We start from the raw sequence: 25562 nt of genomic DNA on the forward strand, positions 1-25562 counted from the left end.
GTAAAGAATTATTTTTCAAGGGTGAACAAGGTTTACAAGGGCTTCAGGGGGCATCTGGAATCCCTGGACCACAAGGGCCTCAGGGAGCACAAAGCGCACCTGGACCACCTGGACCACCAGGGCCTGTAGGAGTAACTGGACCACAGGGAGGACAGGGACCACCAGGACCTCAGGGAGCACAAAGCCCACCTGGGCCACCTGGACCGCCAGGGCCTGTTGGAGCAATTGGACCGCAAGGAGGACAGGGACCACCAGGGCCTCTGGGAGCGCAAGGACCTCCTGGACCACCAGGACCTCAGGGAGCACAAAGCCCACCTGGACCGCCAGGGCCTGTCGGAGCAATTGGACCGCAAGGAGGACAGGGACCACCAGGGCCTCTGGGAGCGCAAGGACCTCCCGGACCACAGGTAATAACTTTTATAAAAAGTAAATGTCAATACAACTAACGAGAATACCAAAATTCTACCACACATATACGAATGCTTGTAACTATGACTGGTGGTAACCGTAGATTGCGGACTGTATTTCTCATACTGTTTGAATGGGATGTTTACACACTCTGCGTAGTCTGTGCCGAAGTTGAAAAGTCTCCGTTCTTACCCCGTAGGTACCTACATTATCTTACCCCCTTAGAGAGAAATAGAAAATTTAAAATAATATTTTAGTAAGAAGCTTAATTGTTAAACTAATAATATAAGACAAAAAAGGACATCTGATTTTATGAAGTGTGAAATATTAAAATGACATATTTTTTGTATTTAACAAAACTTAAAATGTAGGAAGTCTATAATGTAAATAAAAAAGCTATATCAGCAAGATATTGCGTAAGAATAGCGCAATCCGAAAGGTGACAAATCAATGAAAGAATAAAAATTGAAATAATTGACATGATTCAGCAGGAAAAAGGGTACCATGATATCTTTACAAATTATTGTGTTTTATTTTCCAGGGAATTCCAGGAGCAGCCGGCCCACCAGGAGTGAATGGTACGTACTGTAGAAACGTGTTATTATGTTTACGTACGCAATAAAAAACCCAGTTTTTAATATTAATGATACAGCTGCGTAAAGACCTTAACAGCTAATGAAATCAAATGTGTATTTAATTATGCAGCAAATTATGTTCCGCTATAATATATAAAAATAATATATTGCATAAGACATACAAGACGATTTCTTGTATTCCTAGGTGCAGTCCTATTCCCAATGACTCAATGTTCAAAGTTCTTTTTTTCTGCCACTACAACCCGGGGTGGTCCTTTGCCACCTCAATCAGACTCTTCCAATCTGCTTTTATTCTCCAGCTGATTACTTACAGCGCCCGCAAGTCCTTCTGTAGGGCATCAATTCACCAAAAACAGAACATGACAGAACAGAACGGTGACAAAACAGAACATGACAAAACAGAACAGTGACAAAACAGAACAGTCAGGGGAAAATAAAACATTCATTTTTGTGAAATCTATTTAATAATTAAATACTTATATAAACAAGTAATATTTTAAATATTTTCAATTTTTAAGTGAAATCATCAACTTTACTGTATTAGGTATAATATATACATTTTTTACAAAACCGTTATTTTTAAAATAATGCATTTTTTTATTTAGTAGGTATAGAGAATTTCCAATCTTGGCATGCCATGTATACAGTTGATAAAACATGCTGGGTGCTTTATCAAATGTTCCGTCTCCATAAACGACATCTTAGCTTGATTCTGAGAGCTTTCTGGGTCATCAACTCCCGTATCATGCGAAATTTTATACACTATATATAAAGAAAATGCATTATTTTCAAAATAACGGTTTTTTAAACTAATGTATAAGTATTGATACCTACTGAAGAACTCGCGTGAGATGATCGGCTTCGTTCCTTGTACTTTGGTGATGAGAGGGAGACATTTCAGGGGTTTGTGTTACATGTTATAGGTCAGCAAAAAGTGTCAAATGATTAACACGAACATAGATTTGTTAACCCTAAAAACGCGATTTTTTTTGTACTTATTCCACTTTTAATAATCTGGACCGTTTTCGTCCGCCTCAGAGAGACATTTTCAACTGAATACTCTTTATAAAATAGACATTTATCAAAACAAATTCAAAAGGCGACACAAATAATCAGCCAATACATTGAATTATCCATCCAATAATACTTTGTCAATAACAATTAAATTAAAATTAATGAAATTGGATAATAATATTTCATACCTATACAAGACAAAGACATTAAAAAATTTTTCTAAATTATTAAGATAAAACAAAATATGAAGCTACTGAAGTACTTACAATAACACATTTCAATATATCACCAAACAATTTTTTTTGATTAATAATTCATTTATAAAATTTACATTAAAAAATTAACAATATAAGGCACTTGATGGACAAACGAATGTGAACGAAAATATGAGTAAAAAATAAAATAATTAAAAAAATAATATAACATAATAAATAATGTACGAGTACAATCTATAAATTTATGTTAAATCAACAAGGCAATCCATAAAATTGTAAAGGATACAATAACGGAGATGACAGATGGAACACAATTCAATTGAACATTTAACAAAATATTAGAATTAGGTAAAAATATTATAATTCTATAAAGATTATTCAGTTGAACAATTTGTTGAACAAACAATTTATTTGGGTAGGCATAAACTCATAACAATTAATTAAAAATACAACATAATAAATGAAGTCAAATAAAACCACTATGTGCACATAAAGTGTACTTAGTTGACTATCACTCTGTCATGGTATACCAATAAAATATTCCTACCTAGTGGTGACATAGATATCCAGCTTAATTTTGGTGGGATTTTTAAATTGTATAAAAAAGTTAATGTTATCATTCATTTTCTGAACGTTCTGATTGGCTGTCATCCACTGCAGGTGCTTTGGTATAACCCTGAATGGTTTTTGAAGCTGAGAGACTATTGTATCTGCTATGAAAATCCTCCGGAATGATAGAACGGAACTTTGCGACAAAACTTTAGTAAATCATTCTTTTTTACCTGATTGGTATATTTTTAGTATACAATTTTTTAAATTTCTGCTGGTCGATTTGAGTACTTTCCCCTTCCATACGATAAAATTTGTTTATATTGGCCTTAATATTCCAGGTTCATCCTTCAAATACTTCAAAATTTTTACGAGAAGTCAATTCACAGTATCTCCTTCGGTATTTTTTGACCGTTTATAATATTTATCGAACAATAATTCACGTATATCAAAGAAACTATCATATTTAAGTTTTGTTACGTTATATTCAGAACTTCTTTGATTGTCATTTTTCTAAGATCGTGCTAGCTTAAAAAATGATATCAAATCTTGCATTGTGTAAACTGGGATATATTTTTTTTGCATTTTCAATGGCACTATGCGTCGTATCTACCTCCATATACGAATGACCGCTCTCTAAAAATGTATTTTCTATCACTTGAATGCGACTCGTTTGAACCACACAGGTACTGAGAAGGGCCGCAACATGCTGGTTGTGATTTTGGCTTCCGCATGTGTCTGAAAATAGTAACACTTCAGTCACATTCTGCGGCAAATTAACCAAATATTTATAGAGAAATGATCCAATCACAGAACTTCTCCTTTTCCCGTTAAAATCGGTCCAGCAATAACAAAATGCTGAATTAGGAGATGCGGATTCATAAATTTACCAGGTTATATGAAGACAATTTTCGGGTGTAATACATTAGGCTAACGTCTGATGAAGGAATTTGGAGAACCGACTGCAAATCAAAATAAAAATTTAAATTTGTGATCACTAGATAGTCTTTGTTTATCAATAGTCTTAGCAGTATACCATTCTGCTTTTCTCTTCATGTGGACATCATACGATGGTTGCACTTACATTTTTTGTGTTCCAGAGGAGGGGCCCGAGTGCAGGGCACTAGGGGCAGCCCATGCTGGTGCGCCTCTCTATTATGGTAGAACCAATACGAAACTCGATCGATCTATTGATGAAATAACTCTAATTAATCGTGAAATAAATCTAAATATTCGTGAAATAACTCTAAATATTCGTGAAATAACTCTGAGTATAAATGGATGGGGTTTAAAAGTAAGGGCGCTTAAGATCGCCTACGGCGCCATTTCTATGGGGATCGCCGCCTACGCTGCTAGTGCGTGGTGCTTTCGTATCCCAAAAATGTCAAACTTAGAACACTCTTTTATGCGGATAGCGGAGCGCGCTGCTTTCCATTACCAATGCCTACTGAACAGCTTCTAGAAACGCGCTCCCGGTACTGGCTGGCATTTTCCCACTAAATCTGCACATACAGGTCAGCAACGCGTCAACGATGCTCTTCAAAGACGAGGAGGCCGTTGTTGGTGACTTTCACCTTGCCCCACCTCCTCGGCTTGTTGCTGAAAAAATAGCCTTGTTGAAGCGGACAATACGTCTCATGACGCATGACGCGGCGTGGAAGACCTGGCAGCGACGGTGGGATGAATCAACCAAGGTCCGACACACATAAATGTTTTTTTCAAATATTAAATGACGATTGGAGATAACCAAATATCTAACTCCTGACAGTCACACCAGTCAAATTGTGACTGGACATGGTTAGTTCGCTGGCAAGCTCTTTGAGCTTGGACTTGTAAGCCGTCCGACATGTCCATGCGGAGGGGGAATTCAGGATGCCAACCACATCCTCTGGGAATGTCTTAAAATGTACTCCGAACGGTAGGAGATGCTCAGGTCGGTCCAACTAGCTGTTGGGCCCATCGAGCCGTCCGATTTGGTTAATACTAAGGCCAATTATCTTGCATTTTAAAAAATTGCGGCGTGTTACTGCGAGCGTGAAGATCCCTTCACATAATTTTGCTGTCCGTATGATCAGCTTTATTATTTTTGTTATATACCTATACACTAGAATCATTTTTTATTTTTATAATTTCCTTTTGCTCTTCTTTCCCCGGCACTTTGCATTAGAAAGTAAAGTCAGTCAGAGCTCACTTTGAGCATAGCAACCTTAGTCCTGGGTATCTTCTCCTATGGCATTCCCGGCCTAAAACTGAATTAGATGCTTCACATCGCCAAAGTAGGGCCACGTGATACGCTCGATTAAGACCGAGTGTGGTGCGTGGCGGGTTTTGGATTAGAGGGCTTAACTTCAATGGCTTGTAAATCTGCGGGGTTGCATATAGTGATTTTTTTTTAAATTAAATTTTTGAGGCGGAATTAGAGACATTCTTTCGGGATGGTATATTTGGTGATAGTATATACCTAATAAACAGCTGATAATTTCACTTAAAAATTGAAAAATTTTTAAATATTAAATATTTATATATATTTCGTTTATAAATTTAAGTTTTTTATTCTTATTTAATTAAGAAATCGATTCTACAAAAATGAATGTTTTATTTTTCCACTGGTTGTTCTGTTTTGTCATGTTCTGTTTTGTCACTGTTCTGTTTTGCCACGTTCTGTTTTGTCCGGTTACCACCAATGTCGTAGTCTTCCTGCACTTTTTTTTTTAAAGAACGGTTTTCCTTCTGCGAAGCTATTCTGTATACAAGACAGCTATCGACGGCTGTGATAAATATTATCACTTTATCTTATGTATCTATTGATACAATATTATATACAATTACGATAACAAAAAAACCATGAAAGTCTCAAGCAATATAATAAAACAATAAGTGAAACTATAGTACCTACCTACCTACACGTCATTATAGTACTGACCTGAAATCCATAAAATGCATTGTTCCACTGAATTTAAAATCTTTAGGCCAGTTCCTTAACTACTGCGATAATTATTTGTAAGCATTGTACGGACGGTTTAACGAGCCTATACATTTTGTATGAACGCACCGCACAACCATTTTTGAGCCAGCTTTACATAATTATAATTATTTATTGGTGGATCTCGTAGTCCAGTGCGTAAGGCGCTGGCCTTTCCTCTGAGGGCTCCGTGTTCATCATCAATCAAATAATATATTTATGTGATTTTCTATAAAGCCTGGGTGCAACTTTTGAGAGCAGCTGTGATTTTGTACGAATCAGAAGATGTAGTCGCTTTATTAGAAAGTATCGACATCTTAGTTTAAAAAAATAATCGAAACATAACTATTGTAATACTTTTCGTAATGGCAATTTATCACAGAGAAAAAATTTTCATTAGGGTGCTTCTAAATCACAAAAAAGATAATACAGCGCCACAGACCTTCACGTATCCAAATACGGTTACATGTAAGTTGTACGTGTGCAGTTCATCGTGGAACACGTTATACGAACACGAATAAGTGTCCTGCGGTGAACTGTTTACGTACAAATTACCGGATACGTCTCAATACACCACTAGACTAGGTTTCGTGAACATGTTATAATTATTCTCAGGAGAGATGGTGTGTGTGTCAATTCGTCAAAGTCGATTTTCGGTTTTGGTATTTGACGATTTAAGGTGTCCGAAAATAAATATTAAAATAGGTAATTACTAAAAAGGTACTACCTTACGAATTTGCAAATGGTTTGAAGCTAAATAATTACAAGATAAAAAGAACTTTTTATATACAACGTTTTTAAATTTTCTGTTGAATTATTATTTATTTATTTATTTATTTATTTATTTATTTTATTTATTTATAAAAAAAAGAGTATTACGGCATTACAGCTTTTGGCCAATGCGCCATAATACATACAAATATATAAAAATATCTTAATTACAAATAACAACTAATATGACAAGAAAGTGGAAAAGACAGCATGTGTAAATATTAAAGAAATATGATAATATATACAATTATAAATTTATCCTATTTAAAACGTCTACAAACATTATATAATTAATAAAAAACAAATCAACCTTTATGGTGCCATCAAATAAGCTAATTGCACGATACACAGCATCATGAAACATAACATCTGTCCTGCGACGAGGTATCTTGAAGACCGTGGAGCTGCGAGTGATATTGGTGGGAACATGAAAATTAATATTTGCCAGTATATGCGGATTGTAAATGAACCCACGAAGAAGTAAAAAGAAATGCTTTAAAAGAACAATCACTCTTCGGGTAGACAGGGATTGCATTGATAGCATACCCAGAAGAAAACGAGTCGGGAAATTCATTTTATTGTCATTATCATAAGGAAAGAACCCGTATGTTCTTAAGTAGAGAAATCTAAGAAATCTATTGTGGACTCGATCCAGCTTAATTGTGTGCATGAACCTATTAGGACTCCAAATAATGCTGGCATATTCAAGAATACTCAACACAAATGATACGTATAATGTACGTAGCACTCGGACGTTTTCGAATGATTTTGAAACCCTCATAACAAAACCAAGCATTTTGCTAGATCTAGTACTGATGTTACAATATGTTCAAGCTTGTACTTGATATGAAGTAAATAAAAAACAAATATAGAATACTGAAATGTCATCTTGACACATTATTTTGATTTCCATAGTAAGACACGTATATATTAATAATTTAGTTGCTATGACCACCCCCTTAGCAACCAATAATAGTCTTTTACTTTTTACGGATTTTTCTGAAATAACTTTTCATACAAAACAGAATTAACTGCAAATGAATTCAATTCTGCTTAAATATGGCTAAAATTATTAAAAGAATTCATTGGCATCGAGTTCTGATATATTCCAAATGTTTCAAATGTCGGGAAGTTAGTTGAAAATCGATTGCAAGATTTGTACTGGACAAACAACTACCGGACAAACAAGAATTCGAGCTAATAAAAACGTTGTAAAATAGAAGCGACGGGTTCCGTGAATAAACAGAACGGTGAAAAAACAGAACAACAATCTCCTATATATTATTATCCTAAGAGATTTTGGAAAATTCACTAACAGCTCATTTAAGCGACATTTTATTGTTATTTTTACATCTTCACTTCAAAATGTGCGCTACCGATTCATCTACCGTTTGAATTGACCACATTTCAGAAATTTTCAATGATTTTACAGGTACGTGACGTTTATATCCGATATTTTCTTACATACCATATACGATTCGCCATATTTCATTTAACGTACAGCAGAATGACGTCTTCGTCGCTTAAGACCTTCTAATCCTTTAATTGACAAACGAATTCGATTATTTTTATTCAAATATCGTAATGTAGGCATTGGCGCACTTTTTTCCGGTGAAAAAACCATAATTTTGGTACAATTCACTACGTAAATAAAAATCTGACAGGCGCGTCCGCTACTGTCCCCCATATCATAGATAACGTGATATTCCAAATTTGATTTTTTTAAATACTTCTTTGTGGCTGTTCACACACTATTTTTTTTATTGAATAATTACCTAGGCTACTAATTTCCATAGATCAGATGGTCATATTAAACAAACAAAGTTGCCATTGCAAACAATAAAAGAAATTAATACGAATTGTTATAGTCATCAAAATGTGTGATATTGTATAATACGAGTATCTACCTATTTTTATCGTCCTATCATCATCAATCTTGACCTATCCACTGCTGGATGAAGGCCTCCTCAGCCTTATTCTACTCCTTACTTACACATGAATTGTTATATTTATCAAAATCAGTGATATTATATTATTATCTACCTATCTATATATAATGCCATTATTATCACGAGCCTCAATAAATCCACTGCTAGATGAAGGCTTCTCTACGTTGACTGTATTCTTGACAGTATTGAATTTCTAATGCTATCTATCTACATATTCATATCGTCATCATAATCATCATCATCATCAACCAGGATCAATCCACTGCTGGATGAAGAGTTCCGCAACCTGATTCTACTACTATTGGTTTAACAAATTTGTGATATTATACATATTTCTATCCATCTTATCATCATCGACTTGAACCAATCCACTGCTGGATAATGGCCTCCCTAGCCCGAATCTACTCCTTTCTGTCATATGAATTGCTATATTTATCAAAATCAGTGATACTATATTTATCTACAAATTCATATTGTTATCATCATCATCATCAACCAGGATCAATCCTCTGCTTAATAAAGACCTCCATAGACTGATTCTACTCCTTTTTGTCATATGAATTTCTGTATTTATTAAAATCGGTTATATTATATTTATCTACATATTCATATCGTCATCATCATCACACCGACCTGAACCAATACACTGCTTAATAAAGACCTCCCTAGCCTGATTTTACTCCGTTCTGTCATATGAATCCCTGTATTTATAAAAATCGGTGATATTATATTTATCAGCATATTGATATCATCATCATCATCATCATCATCAACCAGGATTAATCCACTGCTTAATAAAGACTTCCGTAGCCTGATTCTACTCCTTTCTGTCAAATGAATTTCTGTATTTATCAAAATCGGTGATATTATATTTATCTACATATTCATATCGTCATTATCATTATTATCATCATCGACCTGAACCAATCCACTGCTTAATAAAGACCTCTTTAGCCTGATTTTACTCCTTTCTCTCATATGAATTGCTGTATTTCTCAAAATCGGTGATATTATATTTATCTACATATTCATATCGTCATCATCATCATCATCGACCTGAACCAATCCACTGCTTAATAAAGACCTCCCTAGCTTGATTCTACTCCTTTCTGTCATATGAATTGCTGTATTTATCAAAATCGGAGATATTATATTTATCTACATATTCATATCGTCATCATCATCATCATTGACCTGAACCAATCCACTGCTTAATAAAGACCTCGCTAGCCTAATTCTACTCCTTTCTGTGATATGAATTTCTGTATTTATCAAAATCGGTGATATTACATTTATCTACATATTCATATCGTCATCATCATCAACCAGATTCAATCCACTGCTGGATGGAGGGTTCCGCAACCTGATTCTACTACTATATTATACCTATTTCTATCTTCCTTATCATCATTGACCTGAACCCATCTACTGCTGGATAAAGGCCTCCCATGCCTGATTCTACTCCTTTCTGTCATTTGAATTGCTGTATTTATCAAAATCGGTGATATTATATTATATCTATTTATATTTCCATTATCATTGTGACCCTGAATCAATCCACCGGTGGATGAAGGCCTCTCTTAAGTTGTTTGAATTTCTGTCGGTCATATGAATTGCTATATTAATCAAAATTGCTGATATTATATTTACCCATTCATAATATCATCATTATCATCATCAACCGAGATTAATCCACTGCTGGATGAAGGTTATCCCAACCTAATTCTACTCTTCTTGGTCATATAAACTGCAATATTTTTTAAAATTTGTGATTTTATATACCTACCCATTTATATCGTCATTATCGTCATCAACCTGTATCAATCCACTGCTGGATGAAGGCCTCTTTAAGCTGATTCCACATCTTTAGGTCTTATAAATTCCTATTCATATCAGATATAATATGTATTGCTTCATTATTTATCAACATTTGTGTCGATATGAATGTCCCGTACCGGGAAACTATATTGTTTAAGGTTAATTTTTAAATCAAAATATGATTTTTAAAATACTATTCTATGACTCCAAGCATTTATTTTTTATAGACAATGAAACAAAATAATGTTTAAATTTATTTTTTATGCTGCTAACCTTTTTCTATTATGTAAATGGGACCCGTAAGAGATTAATATTCGCGTTATATTGGATCGCTATTTATGATAATCACAATTGAGATGTATAATTATTTATCATATTTAAATGCACATACCTACACATATATTGTATTAAAATTAAAATAACAGTGGTAACAATCGGCGATTGCCAGCTGTTCTGCTAAACCTAGCAGCCTGAAATGGTGTCAGACGATATTGAGAAGGCCAGACTCCAGAATAGAACACGCACATGACTCCAAATTTGTATTGGCAGTGGCGACATGCAGATCGTAAAACTGACAAATCAGCTAAATGTTCAACTGTCTGACGTGAATGAAAATCCATCCCGAAGAGAAAACTATGGCGCCGTCTATACACACTTTACAATTATTATATTAAAATCCAACACCAAGTCACTATGACGAAAAGCTGTCTGCAAGACCTAGCGAGACAGACTGGCGAGAGCCAGCTGGCTCAGCTAGTAAATATAAATATAGCAATTCAAAACCATGAATTTTTAGAACACAGGAAAAATAACACATTTAATATTAAAATCTGTCATATCTCTTTTATGTTGTATAGATTTGTAATAATACAGGGTTTTAATACGCCGTATAAAATTCAATTATACCGTTTGTGCATGCATCACTTGGAAAGTCTCGATTAAAGGTGACTCAAGTCGGTGTTGCCGGCAAGCTATATTATCTCGTCTTAATCAATCTAATATGCTCAAAATGCTTGAGTGACTCAGTGACGTCCCATGGGGGTAGGTAGATTGATCGTCGCTTGGGGGCGGCAGTTACCCAAAGGGCGGAAAATTGAGGAGAATCACTAGTTATTTATAGAAATAGCTACCTAAACTTAGTAACAACGGAAATATCTTTCCATTAAAAAAATTAGCTCGGTTGGAACAAAATATATTAATTATGTACTATAAAAGTTTTAACACGATTTTTTGTCGGGTTCGCGATATCTAGTTTACTTCCGTTGTTCTTGGACGTCACCGTCTTGGTGAACAGCAATGACACGTGCATACCTAATTTAAAATTTATCTAAATATGTTTGCCAGTCACTCGCGAGTTTTGGAAGTTGTCTAGTGTATTTTTAAATGTATCTACTTATCTGAAACTGAAGACTCGCAATATTGTCTATTGAAGCAGAGATGGCATTTAAATTAGATTTAGTGGTATATATAAGTATTGTTAGTAATATATCTATACAACACATTTCTTAGATATTGGAGTCATGAAAGGATGATTATAAAGTACTGTATAAAAAAAATGTGGCGGCATTTTGGCGCTGTCTAGGGCGGCATTTTTTCTAGGGACGTCACTGGTGACTACAACGAAAGAATGAGTTTAATAATTCTGTGAAGATAAAAAATAGAATTTTATCTATTTGAATAATATGTCGTCGGTGTTTTGTAAAAAGGGCGAATTAACCAAAATGCTATTTTACAAGAGGAGGATTTTTAACTTTTAACAGTTATTTGTTAACTACCTACCAGTGGATGATCATAAATGACTAATAAGTTTATAATAAAGCTTAGAAAGAATACTGTCCTTATAATAGGCATTCTAATATAATATTTTAAAAGGCCTTATATGCCACATTCGCTTTTTATTCATAATACTAAGTGGATATTCGCCCTTACGATTATCGTTTTTAAGTGCTTTCCTGTGGAGATACAAATTCGCCGTTTTTACACAACAAAGCTAGTCAAGTACATAATGTTTTTTCATTAAAATCTTAATTTCGCCAAAATGGTTGATTCGCCCTTTTTACAAAACACCGATGATGTGTTGTAATCTATCTAGTAAAATCATAATAATATTTATTTATTTCGCCAATGGTAGTTTTCTTTCAGTAATCTTGAATACGCTTGAATTGAAATGTTTTATTTTTCCCCTGTTCTGAATTTTTATAGTTCTGAGTTGTCATAGTTCTGTTTATCGCTGTTCTATTTTATTACGGTTCTGTTTCTTCATGTTCTTTTTATTCATGTCCTGTTACATCATGTACTGTTTATTCATGTTCTGTTATATCATGGTCTGTTTTGTCCGGTTACCAAAAGAATTATATTCTAAGTCTGCTTGAGGGCGGCACTTTGGTCATGAACGTCACCGTCTCGAAAAATATAAGAGACCACATTATTTGGGCTCTTGAGATGAATGCAAAACGTGTTATCATTGTTTTCTCATTTTCCATTTTACGTACCTACATCTACATACTATCTACATACTTTACCACTGCCTCGCTAATGCAGTTGGAAACCGAGTTTTGCTTGTAAAGGAAATGTTATTTAAACTATTTTTGATACAGCCTTATATTATAATCTACAAGAATATGGCAGTCATATTTCTTATCAACTATTTTTTAAAAAATCACAGATCATCATTAATCTAAACCAAGAAAAAAAGGAGATGGTTTGTACACGGTAAGTACCCTCACATTTTTATTACGTGATTTTTTTTAAATATTTTTACTTTAAACAGTTTAAACGGTAGTCCAATAATTATTTTTAGTTTTGTAGGGGTTGTCGATGTGAGGGCCAATAGAGTTGTGACGAGGAGAGATGAGAAGTCGTTGTCGTTATCAGTGGCGGCCGGTGGTCTTCAGAATAGCATTTTCTGGTAGTGCGCAATGGTTTACCTTCTATAAAGAGAAGATCTTCTTCTTTCACCCTGTCACTACACAGCATTGGGGCATAGGGCAAGCACAAGTTCGCACCACTGGCCCATCGCCAGCTCTTGCGCCTCCCGCCATGTCAGACCTGCATCACGTAGGTCGCTTTTGTGGCACCGCTGCAGGGTGAGTGAGGGCCGGCCATGGCGATGGAACCCTTGAGGCTGTGCCATAAGGGTACGACGTGTCACACTTTTTGGCGGCATCTGGAGCACGTGTCCTAGCCACGTAAGGTCGTAAAGCGTCTTTTCATGATTACCTCAATCACCGAAGGCTACCGTGTTCTCTTACCGACTTCTCAGAAGGTAAATTAAATATGTCTTTGTTTATTTATACTATTTCTCAAAAAAGATTTGAACAGCTAGAATGATTTAATATCAATAAAGAAATATAAATGTCACAGTTTATGGCTTACGCTCTGAGCGAACAGTGCTTTAGCGCGTTAGCCAAATAAATAACCGCTGATGTGTTTTTTTATTATTTTGAATGAATTTGAGTAGTTCAGAAATAAGCGCGGCAGGTTTGTACTTTCGTAAAATGTTGGCGATTCATTAAATATGTTAACTGTAAAAATATTAAAAATTAACTCCCCAACATTGTTATAAAACAGAAACTGGCGTTTTTGTTTCTAGAGTCCATCGTTTCGTGCGCCGATCTAAAAGTGTGTAAAAAATTCTAAACAAAACGCCATTACAGGAACATTCGGCCACCGTTTAAGGTGACGCATCAGTGAAACGCCAAATAATTTTCAACTGTACGCGCGACGAAATTTTGGACTCGCTGCCATTCAGTGAGAGAATGTTGACCCAGGAACACGTCACTTTGCTGCGTGATGGCGACGGGTCAATTAATTCTAAAATCGTGTAAAGATGACTAAAAACGTTACCCATTTACTTTAAAAAGAAAACATGTCAATGAATATATTATTATTGTTACTAATAGAACAATAAACAGAACATAAAATGGACGTATGTTGGATTTATATGACAAATAATATTTCGTTTGACAGGCGTCATTTTCACCCGCCACCCGCAATCCGCGCATCGCCTAGCAACGATCTTTTTAGACCGTGCCTCAACTAATGCATGGCCTTAAGCAGTATACAATGATCTCATTGTAATCCTGTACAAACTGAAAATCTATTTTGCTTTGCGCTCATAAACGGAGAATTGTTAATAATACTGCTACATGTTCTACTTTGCGAAGTGAGTGATACACGTATGAATAACAATGACAAGTTGAGCGATGTCTTCAAAAATGCAGGCAGTGCGTTGCACTTGCATGGTATTAGAGGAGCCGCCGCTGGTCGTGATTATGAAGGGTGTGAGTTTATTTAAATTGCATAAGTACAGGTGTACAATTGTTACAATAATGTGAATCACAGCACAGAGCGATGTACTTCGGTCGAACACTTACAATCGAATAATTCTCTTTTTATCAATCATGACGTACTGATTATTATTTTATCAACTTATAATTATGTAATAATTAGGCTATTAACCAATTAAGTGAGAACAGATATACAAAGATTATTGTCGCGGTCATTGATCTACAAAGTTAGCTATAACTTGATACCTACATGGAAATGCCTATTAATTCGATTTGTCATATGTAATATCGCCATAGTTTAATAACAATTACTAGATATTATATTATAAAAACACAATATCTCGCTAGAAATGATTAACAAAGAAAAATGCAAAGAAAAAATTAAAGCTACTACTTCGAACGGTTATTTCGAATTTTCAAATACAAAATAAATATGTGTGTGCCCAGGTACCGAATTAGGTAGTGAAACTTCATTTAGTCAGATGTAGGGATTCCAATCCCGGGATCCCGAGCTATTTTCGATACCTATGAATCCCGGGATTGGTAAACATAATCCCGGGATTTCGGGATTGATTTTTTATCAATTTTTATGAAAAATAAAATAAAAACGAAAATATAACAGAAAAAATACTTTTAATAACAAATAACTAAATTAGAAATAAACTAAGTTTGAATGAAGTTTGATTTATACCCATATGTAAGTTGCCGATTCATTCTATTTTTTCACATAAATCAATAAAAATGAGAAAGATTGGAAAAAAACAATTCTTCGCACTTTTAACAAAGTAATTCCACCATGATCTCATAAGTTTTACGGCAGTTTCATATTTGGTTGATTAATTAGATTTATGAAACGGAAAGGCCATACACCACGATTTGCTTTACTATTTTAAATCTAGCTAACCCATTAATTAAGTCTTTACTACCAGAAACAGCAATCTCATATTAAATTCACATTATTATTTATAGTATTTTCAAGATTGAACAATAATTAACATAATTAACAATAATAATTACAAGATAAAAATAACTTTTTATATACAACGTTTTTAAATTTTCTGTTGAATTATTATACTAAATATGCTCAAACTTGTACTTGATATGAATTAAATAAAAAACAAACAAACAAACAAATATAAAATATTGAAATGTCATTTTGATTTCCATAGTAACGCACGTATATATTAATAATTTAGTTGTTAGGACCACCGCCTTGGTAACCAATAATAGTCTTTAATTTTTTACGGATTTTTCTGAAATAAATTTCTAAACAAAACAGAATTAATAGAAAATGAATTCGATGCATTGGCATCGTGTTCTGATATATTCTAAAAGTTTCAAATGTCTATCTAGCCGGGAAGTTAGTTAAAAATCGATTGCAAGATTTGTACCGCACAAACAACCACCGGACAAATAAGAATACGAGCTAATGAAAACGTTGTATAAAAATGTCTTAAATAGTATAAATTATACTAGATTTATTTTTGACCGGTTTGTAATGTTATTTGTAAATATAAAAAAAAATGTATTAACTATGGAAAAAATGCCAATCCCGGGACCAGTCCCGGGATCCCGGGATTACAATTTGATTACGGGATTGGATTCCCTAGTCAGATGCCAATCTGGGTATTTTTGGAACTCTACGCGCGTTCGGCGATCTTCGTCTTTGGCGTGTAAACGGTTGTGAATAAATGACGTTTTGTCAGCTTCCTGTCTCATTTGCATCCTACACCCACGCTATAATATACATTATCACATGTTTCTGAGATTTTTTTATATAACATACATGATTTGAAAACACCCAGATCACCTACCACAAAACATCGTTTTTTTGAAAAAATACGACGCCCGACAAGACTTGAACCTTGAACCTATAACTACTGGATTTGCGCCAATCTGGTTTGCCAATTAACCACAAGCTCGCACCACTTCCTCGGTCTATCGCCAACTCACGCGTCGCCCACCATGCCAGACATACATCGCGTAGATCACTTTTGTAGCACCGCTGCAGGGTGAGGGAGGGCCGTCCACGGCGACGAAAACTTTCACGTTCAGGGAACACAAAATAATGGGAAGTGGGTGGGTGGGTCTGGATGGGGCGGGGCTGTTACAGCTCGAGTGTGGACGAAGTATGGGATTAACTTTAAAGAATATTTTATTTTAAATATATAGTTACGTTTGTATCTTAATAATATGCATTACAGTTTGTCAAATAAACAAATCTAATGTTTAAGAATACGGTGCGCTTTTTGTTCTGACCTTCATAAAGAAATAAACTGAAGCCGGCATCAAAACCCTAATCTCCTAAACACTTCTCAGTTACAAAGAGGAGAGAGGTACGCCATGGGTTATCGGCATGGCCCCCACATCCTCAAGCGCCCCCCCCCCCCGGCCAGGATCTTTGGCGGGCCCTCTACCTATCGCCAAGTTTAAAAGCGTTTTCAAAATCGTGTTAGAGGTAAAAGTAGGGGCCTTCAGTGTATTTTAGAGATTTTTGTGTAGTTTTGATACATCTAAGTGCTTACTTGAATTATGGAGATGTCGAGTATCAACATAAAACAGTCATAAATTGCACCGCACAACGTCATGTCGTGTAATAGCGCCGCAGGCGACTTTTTATTGTTAGAGCAAATTCGTGATGTGTGTTTATCTCACATATCTCACGAATCACGACAAAACCGCCCAGACATTGCCGCCAAACCAAATGCGCCCGTATCAGTGCTCGTCAATACATCCCGGACAAATCTGCCGAAACCGCCCGCAAAAATATATAAAACAAGTGCTTTTTTTGGTTTTTCGAATTGTCTATATTAGAAATTTACATACTTACGATAATCTTTCTATAATTTTTCTTCCAGTCAATCCTCCGCCATCTTCTCCACCTGCCGTCAGATCTATTGCACCATCGCCATATCCCAACAGGCATCCGGTTAGTCTTATTGGAGATATTGATAGCTTTCAGTGTCAGCAAAAATAAATAATATAAGTAAAACAATAATTTCGAAATTCGGTTAATTTTTCCTCGATAAAGACAATAACGGATTATTGCACTTCGAGGCCACATACGAAAAAAACATAGTTATTATCATAAACGTAGTGCATGGCATTTACAGAATATAATTGTATTATAAAAAATATTATGGGTATTTTCTATTTTTATGAATAATTGAAATCATTTATTTGGAATAAATATAACTATACTTAAAACAAATTCCGAGGGAAAAATATGGTTAGTTTATAAAAAATAACCATACTACGATTACCTTACCGTGCTACGTTGCTTCCGCAGCAGTAAGACCTGACCTATAATTCGTCACTGTACAGGCCAATTGCCGTAACCCTCACGTTTCACCAAATTGATATTTTGATGGTAATGGACATATTGCATACTCTTACACGAACTGGCCAAGTATCATAAATCCCAAAAAAAATATTTCATATCAGAATAATTCAAAACTATTTTTAAAGCCATTTGTAACTTGACAAAAAATATTCCAGCCAAATGCTGTAACCCTCTCTAAACGTAAGCCACAGGATACGTACAGACTAAGCCACTTAATCTGTAAAAAAATAATTAATAAATATTATACTCGTATAAAATATTAAGTAAATCCAATGCCCACAGTTTTTTTCACTTCCTGAATAATTTATACTTTATTTATACTATAGTTTTCACTTAGATAATTTGATATTTTAGGGTTACGCTACTTGGCCTGTACAGGGGAATGGGACGATTTGGCACCGCGAACTGGCCTCCGCCGATTGGCCTCCGGTAATTGGCCGCCGGTACAATCGGACGCCGGCCCAATTGGACGCCGACCCGATTCGACGCCGACCCAATTGGCCTCCGGGAGATTGGACGCCGCACAGTTGAATTAAATGCGCAAAGGAATAGACGTACGTTACGATTTGTTGGAGTAAATAAGCAAGTCAGTTTAATATGCTTCTATCTTCTCAGTAGTTGTACCTTATACATTTCGCGCTTGACACATTGTTAATATAGATTGAGAATAATTATTATGCCTTATGATGTTTATTAAAAGAAAATAATTCTTCCCTAGATAAAACTTAAAGATGTGCATAATCAATTAATTTATTGTCTATACATGGGTACTTATTTATATTTACAACAAATATTAAAAATAATGTTAGATGTTAGAATGAAAATTACATTATATTTCAGCGTTTTATCGACTTAATATTATAATAAAGCTTAAACATGTATATTATTATGCATAAATGCGTATTTTAAGATAGTATGATTGATAAACTACTTAGGTACTGGGTGCCGGACGAAATCCCGAAGGCCGAAATCCCGAAGGCCGAAATCCCGAAGGCCGAAATCCCGAATGCTGAAATCCCGAAGGCCAAAATCCCGAAAAATAAAAAAAATACAAATATCAATAATTGCGCAATTTTTGCAAGAGACACAAAAACCCATTTTTTGTGGATATATAAAAAAAATGTAAAATACAAACATCAATAATTGCGCAATCGTGGATTGCGCAATTTTTGCAAGAGACAAATCCCATTTTTGCGTTATTTTCATTCTAACATCTAACATTATTTTTAATATTTTTTGTAAATATAAATAAGTACCCATGTATAGACAATAAATTAATTGATTATGCACATCTTTAAGTTTTATCTAGGGAAGAATTATTTTCTTTTAATAAACATCATAAGGCATAATAATTATTCTCAATCTATATTAACAATGTGTCAAGCGCGAAATGTATAAGGTACAACTACTGAGAAGATAGAAGCATATTAAACCAACTTGCTTATTTACTCCAACAAATCGTAACGTACGTCTATTCCTTTGCGCATTTAATTCAACTGTGCGGCGCCCAATCTCCCGGAGGACAATTGGTTTGGCGTCGAATTGGGTCGGCGTCCAATTGGGCCGGCGTCCGATTGTACCGGCGGCCAATTACCGGAGGCCAATCGGCGGAGGCCAGTTCGCGGTGCCAAATCGTCCTAGACCCCCTGTACAGTGAGTAGTGACAACATGTTGTTCCCACAAGTGTGGCAAATAATCTAGTCTCGAATTAAACCTAATGCATTACTGATATTGGGACATAGAGTTATTAAAAGAAGAATTTTTATCCGAATAGTGGAAATCAATGATTTATAAATAATGATAAAATATCTTCATGTAAGAACTAATTGTTAAACATTATTGTGTTCTTGTTTTAGAATAAGATGTCTCCGTCCGATTTCTGGTGTTTTACCGGTTATATCGATTACATATTCATCTGTGATGGCAATAACGACTGCGGACAAGAGGAAGATGAGACCATGGAAGCCTGTCACAGTGTAGGAATTATGACTTAGGTTAGTAAATACCCTTGAACCAGTTATTATACAAGTTATTATAGTCACTGTTTGTCTACCTACCTCAGTTTGAAAAAATGCGCGTCGGTGCATATTATTGGGACATAACTCGAGGTGATCCACATAACACATTAATTCTGTATTACCCAACGTGATCAATGAATAGTTTCAATTCAGTGCGATTCTGATGTTTAAAATAAAGTAAAATAACAGGGCAAGCTGCGAGGTTATTAACCTAACCTAACCTAACTAGTTAACACCGTAACAGGGCTCCGTTATTTTTCCTGATCCAAAAAAACACGAACATCACTCGAGGCAATTCCGTATACAAGGCTGCTATCTAAAATAATTAGTAACAAACGTCACTGCGTCTTACTTGATTCTAATCGGATGCATTTGGAATCAAGTATGACGCTTTAAAAAAATGTTGTGGTACTACTCAACGACATTTGACAGCTGGCGATAATTTTTCAAAATCGCTGCATCTCAAATCTCAATATGCAATTGTCGTACTTAATCTCGTTCTAATACAGTTAACACAGACATGAGCTGCAGTGTTAAAAATATGACGCCATCGTTTTCAGTTTTCTTATTGATATATTAGAATAGTATGGTGGTTTTCATACGAGTATTGATTTGGTTTCATTAACGTATATTAGTAGTTTATGGGGAGTTTAATCCTTGTGAAGGGCATATTAAAATTTGTTAATATTATGAAGTGATATTTTAATTCTGAGAATTTGGTGTGTAATACATTTTTTTTTAATATTTTTGTCATTTTCACCTTACAGATTGGAAAGCTGAATAATGTTTGAGGTATGGACCACACTGTATGCATTCGCGGAATTGAGTCTCACGAGATTCGCGCGTGGTCCTGTGGGTTTACGGATAACATTCCTACATCATTTCAATATAATTCAAATATTAATTTAATAAAATTGTGTACTTAATTGGAAATATTATTCTATTTTATGGTTTCTTTAAAAAAACAACCACATGTTTCGAATTATAAATTATTAAACTTTTATCACTGTTTTGTTTTTCATAATTATTATTTTTTGAAGTACGGTTATTCGGTGAGATAGTTCAGAAGAAAATACTGAGATTTCTTAATCGAAGCTGTATGGATACAATCCGTGACTTTATCCAACTGACCTTAATTATTGAGCATGCTATATTGTCTTGACTGCGTTTGTTGAAAGTATTTTACCGAACGGTCATTATATTTATTAAGAACGAGCAGTTTAAATGTTTTTTCGCCAGTTAATGTTTTTGGTTTTCAATTCGCATTTGTGTGCTATTCTCAGTATGTTTATTTGAATGGACAAATCCTTTGTTCGCATAAATTATAAAAAAATCGCATTTAAATGGATTTTACCTGTAAGTGTGTAAAGTTTTTAAATTTAATTAAATATTGTACTTATAGGTACCTATGTGAAAACGCACTTAATTGGAGTGTCGCCAGTTTACGTGATTTTGTGATGCCATGCGTGCAGAAGAACACAAATTGGATTTGACATTTATTTGGGGCCGTCCCCCAAAATGAAATATTAAATATAATACTTATGCTTCCGCAAATTTACAACAATATTATTACTAATACTACTTATAGATATAGCATATCCTTTATATCTTACGTCACGATTGTATGACGCTGTATGCAGTTGTTAAGACTTCAGCGGGGATCGGGGTCGTAAAAATACACGTGAAATTGCGGGGGAAAACGTAGTTCCGCAGTTTGCCGCTAACACGCCCGTAGGAATGATTTAGTGGTCGGGCTATAATTACTAATACTTGATTATTGTAATTAATTATAAGAATAATATAAAAATAAAAGCGAGATAAAAATTATAAGAAATGATTTGGTCGGATGAAATTCACAACTGAACATGGAATTGGGACGTAATTATTCACGTGTCAGACAAGTTCACGGATTTGACAAAACAATGCAAATGTTGCAAGTATAGTTAGATGCACAATCACATATATTATGCCAAACACATATTTCAGCCGAAAAGTCAAAGCATCGCCGAAAATATCTGTAAACAAGCCGTAATAATGTTTTAATTTTAATCCGTCAACTACAACTAGGTACACACTAAAAAAGTTTAATTTATAAGCTGATATATTATTTGAGACGTTTCTGTGGCACTAGTGTCACGATGCATTGCGAGCTCTTAGCTTAGATCTACAAAACGCCGCTCCTCAAGTCATAGTTGTCGGTATCTATAGCCAAGCTATTTTTTAATAAACTTCGACTACTACTCTGTCATATTGACTCTTCTCCTTTGAGTCAGAACCCATTGTTCAAGTCCTCTCTCCAATTCTTTAAAGAACTCTAACATTCTTCCGAGCTCTTCTGTCTGCTCCGATGCCAGGGCACATTTCAGTTATCACTCAAACTTAGGGAGTTGTACTGCTATATATGAGAACAGTCAAACTCTTTACTCTTTAATTCTTCGAGTTCTATTTTATGACATTATTTATTTCCAGAATACGTACACCCCGTGGACATTCCTCAGGTTCTATCTCCATCCAGCCCGCCGCTACCCAAAACCTACAAACCTCTTCCTCCTGTGGGGCGATATGGTAGACCAGGTACTCCAGGTAGACGATGGAATTGAAAGAATTCTCGATGTAAGATATTTGCGATTTGAGACTGGTCCAGAATAAGGAAACGTAATAATAAAATTGGTCACCAACTTATGGTATAAATCTGTAGAATAAAATGCCAATAATATCGCTATTCTACATAAAATAATTATTAATCACGAAAAATGAGGTAAATGTGCCGCAGAGATGGACACGAGATTTTATAACTTTCTTTTTAGACCAAACCAAACCTAACCTAACATAATCTAACCTACCCCAACCTAATATTACCTCATATAATCTTAGTTTGTGATAATGGTGTTTCAAAATGTATGAAAATTTAAATTTTTCAATTAACGATTATTGGATCGAAAAACCGATGCGCCGACAGAAATAGGTATTTATTATAATTGTCTGCATGGAATAAACTATTTTCGTAAAAAAAAAAAAAAAAAAGCTCTTGTCCACCACTGCGGCACAATTACCAAAAATCGTTAATACTTTCCAAAATACTATTCCAAGCTTATGCAAATTCGTTGTTCATGCAATGCGTGTCATATTCTAAACAACAATAAACCACACGCTGTGTTTGTGTTCATCAGTTAATTCAGTGTATTCGTTCCTTTCGCAATGACATTTATTAGATACTGTGTACCTATTCAATTGCATACGAGATCATGTCGTTACCCACTAGTGCTGTAATCATTGACTTCCTACTAATGGACGTAGTATATAAAAAATAAACGATACAACTCATTAAAATTTAATTATTTTATTAGCATGCTGATAAAATTAAAATGTGGTTGAATTGTTAACTCTACTCTACTTACATTGCAATAAAGTCCATTTTTTCAAATCTGGTTCTTTTTTTACAGTATTGTTGTTATATTTTGCTAACCCATCTGCAGGTGTAATTTATATATATTGTAATAATACATAATGTATGTCAGTGGCGACTGGTGCCTGTATAAGGTATGTAGACTGTAATAGATAGATAACCGAAAGAAAGTCCTAGAACAGTCATATTTACAGGAAATGATTTTGAATTCTGTTCATCTTCAGTATTTTACTGAACAAAGAATAGTTTATTTTTCCTTTTTATAGATATTTCACGATAAAATGACAACAGGGACTAAAATAGATATAAAAAAGAAACTACTCAAACTCTGTCTAGAAAATTCGAATGTAACGTGCATTCTATTTTGAGAGCCATCAGTACGTCTTGTTCTACTTGAAATTTACGGCCTGGCCGCTATAAAACACATTGCTTTAAAATTTTGGTCCATGGCGATGGTTTTTAAATTTATGTTTATTAATCTGTTTTGTAGATAGGTATTTAAAATTCAATTAGGTACATGCATGTACATTTTAAAACGAGGCAAAACATTCTATTTAAAGTCTGGTGTTCCAAACATGGTATCCCAATAAAAAAATGCAATTGTTAATAATTGTGCTATCACTAAGATCTTCATCAATAGATTCCTCGTGGACTTAATAAATTGTGTATTAAAAATGCTACGATATAATTATATTAAACTAAGGGACAATAATGCAAAACCGATCGCCAATGTAGCTCAATTTAGAAAGCGCTGCAGTGAGTATTAAAAGCCATTAGTTAAAATTTGTCGTAATTAAGTATGACTCCTTTAGCATTGCGGTCAATGTGCATGGGCCCCAATACCCGAGAGATTCAGGTTCGATTCCTGCGGGGTGTCTTACTTTTTTCAAAAAGATTTTTTGTATAAGTTATAATATATATATATTCTCAGATGTGTTTTAAAAATTAAGTATGTTCACTAATGCAATGAATAAAAACTCTAATTGATAACGATGACGTATTGACAATGAGTTTTTATTTAATTAAATCTCTTTAGTCTTCCTGTTTTCTAAAGTGTTGGATCCTTTATAAGCTAAGGGTTTTAAAACCCGTTTATTTATTTTTGTTGTTTTTGATTTGCCTAAAAATCACTTCATTGGGTTACCATTATTGACATGATTAAACAAACACATCCATAAACCTACCTACGTGGGTCTGTTTTTTCGTATGCGAAAATTCATATTATGCTATCTAATGTGTGATTTTAAGATTCAAGAAGAGAAATTAATTACTTTGTTCCACCAAATCACTTTGAATAATGATATATTCCGCTTGCGTGAGAATGAGTTTATGTTATTGTTATTATACATAAAAACTTAGCAATCTACATACTACGTCTGTGAGTAGATGGGCACATGTAAATTGTACGTAAACTTGTAAATTGTATGAACATTAATTTAATTTTCATGGTTGATTTTGGCAAAATTCATGAATTCAACCTAACCAAACGTAATAAACAATCCAGTATATCGGTTATTTTTCAAAAATTATTTGCTGCTGGCTTATTGTAAAGTGTAAACCGAAAAGAACCGGGTTTTATTTAGACATGAATTTTATGTCAGTACTATATGGCCCAAAGAGGTTGGACGGTCTTTCATATACGGCCATAAATTTCCGATACAACATTTCACGGTGAAGTGTGATACGGTGAACTGCATACGTACAAGTTTCCGAACACGTGAGTGGTTATGGTGAACGGATTCAATTGAATGGAGTGAATTATTCTTTCTAGCCCTACATCCGCATCCACCTTTCCTCCGACATGCCCATCGGGGTAATCATGGCCCCCCATTCTAGAGATGGCAGTAAAATTATTGTTCCCGCCACAAGAGTGAGTGAAATTAAATGGCTATATTACATGAACAGTCTCGCCGATTGTCTGGCCCGATAGATAACCTGTCGCTTTGAATCGTTTCTTGAGCAAAATAGAAACAAATTTAATTAATATATTGTTTGAGTCTTTCACGTTTATTTGTTTTTATATTAAGAATAGTACATATACATAATTATATTGCATTATGTAAAGTAAACCCTTATCTATGCGATGGCGTATTTACTTACTTTACATATTAATGTTTAATGTTTTTAATTAAGGGGGGACATGCTCGTCGAAGGTCAAAATTGAGTTTTTATTGTATATTCAAACCATGATCCTGGACACTCCTTAAACGTTGTAGATGATCTA

The 25562-nt window shown here is 34.6% G+C and overlaps 1 protein-coding gene across 13 annotated transcripts in view; it reads left to right on the forward strand.

The window, feature by feature from the left end:
- LOC147073479 (uncharacterized) overlaps positions 1-25562 on the forward strand; it is a 68651-nt gene that overhangs the window by 17528 nt on the left and 25561 nt on the right. For 7 of the 13 annotated variants that reach the window (XM_085945502.1, XM_085945503.1, XM_085945507.1 and 4 more), the window contains exons 12-13: positions 21-407; positions 950-986. In XM_085945502.1, coding sequence (XP_085801628.1) covers positions 21-407; positions 950-986 — 424 coding nt within the window. Of the gene's footprint in view, positions 1-20; positions 408-949; positions 987-17429; positions 17501-19770; positions 19909-20699; positions 20952-22401; positions 22546-25109; positions 25209-25562 lie in introns of those variants that run through there. The other 6 variants (XM_085945499.1, XM_085945500.1, XM_085945509.1 and 3 more) reach the window with 4 other exon arrangements.

This window comes from Rhyacophila brunnea, unplaced genomic scaffold, assembly GCF_057557595.1.
Source record: "Rhyacophila brunnea isolate RB1 unplaced genomic scaffold, BYU_Rbru_1.0 scaffold_18, whole genome shotgun sequence".
Lineage (NCBI taxonomy): Eukaryota > Metazoa > Arthropoda > Insecta > Trichoptera > Rhyacophilidae > Rhyacophila > Rhyacophila brunnea.